The 2,396-nt window shown below is 39.7% G+C and overlaps 1 protein-coding gene across 1 annotated transcript in view; it reads right to left on the bottom strand.

Moving 5' to 3' along the window:
* Positions 1–2,396, bottom strand: part of DNAL1 (dynein axonemal light chain 1) — a 35,890-nt gene that overhangs the window by 19,207 nt on the left and 14,287 nt on the right. The window contains exons 4-5 of the mRNA XM_023511484.1: positions 1,491–1,550; positions 597–621 (exon numbers count right to left, since the gene is read on the bottom strand). Of these exons, the coding sequence (XP_023367252.1) occupies positions 597–621; positions 1,491–1,550 (85 nt within the window). The remainder of the gene's footprint in view (positions 1–596; positions 622–1,490; positions 1,551–2,396) is intronic.

The following is a 2,396-nucleotide window of genomic DNA, read 5'->3' as shown; positions in this document are numbered from 1 at the left end:
AGACAGAGTCTCACACTGTCACCCTCGGTAGAGTGCCGTACCATCACAGCTCAAAGGAACCTCTAGCTCTTGGGCTTAGGTGATTCTCTTGCCTCAGCCTCCAAAGTAGCTGGGACTATAGGTGCCCACCACAAATCCCGGCTATTTTTTTGTTGTAGTTTGGCTGGATCCAGGTTTGAACCTACCATCCTCCCCACTGAAACACAGGCATTGTACATATACAATTTCTATAGTAAACATCATGATACAATGAGCAAGAAAAGCTGTGTTAATAAAAATGGGTAGTCAAGAGGAATTAACATTGATTTATCTAAGGTAAACACTGCAACTATAATTTAACATCATACTAACATTAAGTTAAAAAAAAAGGTTAGCTATTGGTGGCACCTGTAGGGCGGAGGGGTGCTGGCCACATACACCCAGGCTGGCAGGCTTGAGCCTGGCCCAGGCCAGCTAAACTACAGCTGCAACAACAACAACAAAATAGCTGGGCCTTGTGGTGGGCACTTGTAGTCCCAGCTACTTGGGAGGCTGAGGCAAGAGAATCACTTAAGCCCAAGAGTTAGAGGCTGCTGTGAGCTGTGATGCCATAGCACTCGTCCCAAGGGCAACATAGTGAGACTCTGTCTCAAAAAAAAAAAAAAAAAAGGTTAGCTATTTAAAATGTGTGGTCTTAAATTGCTGACTAGTAAAATATTACAGGGATAAAATAAAAGTAAAGAAGATTTTAACTTTAAGTTTGGGAGCACATACATTTCAAATCTCTTATAATGGGGCCAGGCACAGTGGCTCACACCTATAATCCTAGCACTCTGGGAGGCTGAGGTGGGTAGGTTGCTTGAGCTCAGGAGCAAGACCCTGTCTCTAAAAATAGCCAGGTGTTGTGTCAAGCATTTGTAGTGCCAGTTCCTTGGGAGGCTGAGGAAAGAGGATTGCTAGAGCCCAAGAGCTTGAGATTTCTGTGAGCTATGACGCCACAGCACTCTATCCAGGGCGACAAAGTAAGATTCTGTCCCCCCCCTCCAAAAAATCTCTTACGAAAACTCAGACTAGAAAATAGAAACATATATTTACATATAATCCCCCTTACTCCACCAGGGATTAGTGAAGTAAAATAAATTTAATATTAAAAACATCTTTTGGCTGGATGCAGTGACTCACGCCTGCATTCCAAGCACTCTGGGAGGCTGAGGCGGATGGATTGCTTGAGCTCACGAGTTGGAGACTAACCTGAGCAAAAGCGAGACCCCCGTCTCTACTAAAATAGAAAAAAAGAGGCAAGAGGATTGCTTGAACCCAAGACTTGGAGGTTTTTGTGAGCTATGACGCCAACACACTCTACCAGGGGGCGACAAAGTGAGACTCTGTCCAAAAAAAAAAGGAAAAATCCTGCAAAAAACAGGTGTTAGCATCCTGAATTACACAGTGTCTCTGGAATGTTTATTCTAATAAATAGAAAAATCCAAGAACCAGCTGTTAGCGTGGATCACTTACTTAAGCCATTCAGGTTGGCAATTTTTTCAATGCAGTTTGTAGACAGGGACAGCTTCCTTTAAGAAAACAAAGAAAAATATGAATTAATATGAAAAACTTAAATGGTATATCAGAAATTATTCCTCAGTAATAGTACCCATGGAAGATAATATTTAAATCATATTTCTTTTTTACACTATATCCTTTTTTTCACTAACTCACGGCATTTATTCCTTCATTTTGAAATATTTTACTTCTCTGATTATAAAAGTTAATCATTGTAGAAAATGATAGTAGAAAAGTAAAGAAAAAACCCCTTTGAGGGAAATCTGGTGTTATCTGTTAAATTTTTTCCCAGGTGCAGTGGTTCACATTGTAATCCCAGCTACTTATGAGGCAAAGGTAGGAGAATCCCTTGAGCTTGGGAGGTCAAACCCAGCCTGGGTGATATAGTAAGACTCTGTCTCAGAAAGAAAAAATGTTTTTAATGCATGTATTTTTTTGACCTAGCAATTCACTTTTAGGAATATAGTTTACTGAAATACTAATACAAATGCCAAAAAACAGTAGATTATTTCTTGTATTAATATGATTATAATACCAAAAAAACCCTGAAAAAAATCTATAAATACCTGTCAACTAAGGAACAGAAAATGAAATACTAAACTTCCACTAAAACAAATAAGATTGAGCTACAAATACTGACTTGGAAAGATGTCCATAAATTAATAGTTAGGTTTAAAAACAATTTAGCAGGCTCAGCATCTATAACATAGGGGTTACGGCTGGCGGGCTTGAACCTGCCAGGGCAACTAAACAACAACGACAACAAGAACAACAAAAAAAAAACTGGGCATGTGGCGAGTGCCTGTAGTTCTAGATACTTGGGCAGCTGAGGCAAGAGAATTGCTTAAGCCCAAGAT

Source organism: Otolemur garnettii, unplaced genomic scaffold (assembly GCF_000181295.1).
Source record: "Otolemur garnettii isolate 467f Iridium unplaced genomic scaffold, OtoGar3 scaffold00020, whole genome shotgun sequence".
Classification (NCBI taxonomy): domain Eukaryota; kingdom Metazoa; phylum Chordata; class Mammalia; order Primates; family Galagidae; genus Otolemur; species Otolemur garnettii.
The sequence above is the reverse complement of the archived record's forward strand: the minus strand, read 5'-3'. Positions and strand labels throughout refer to the sequence as shown.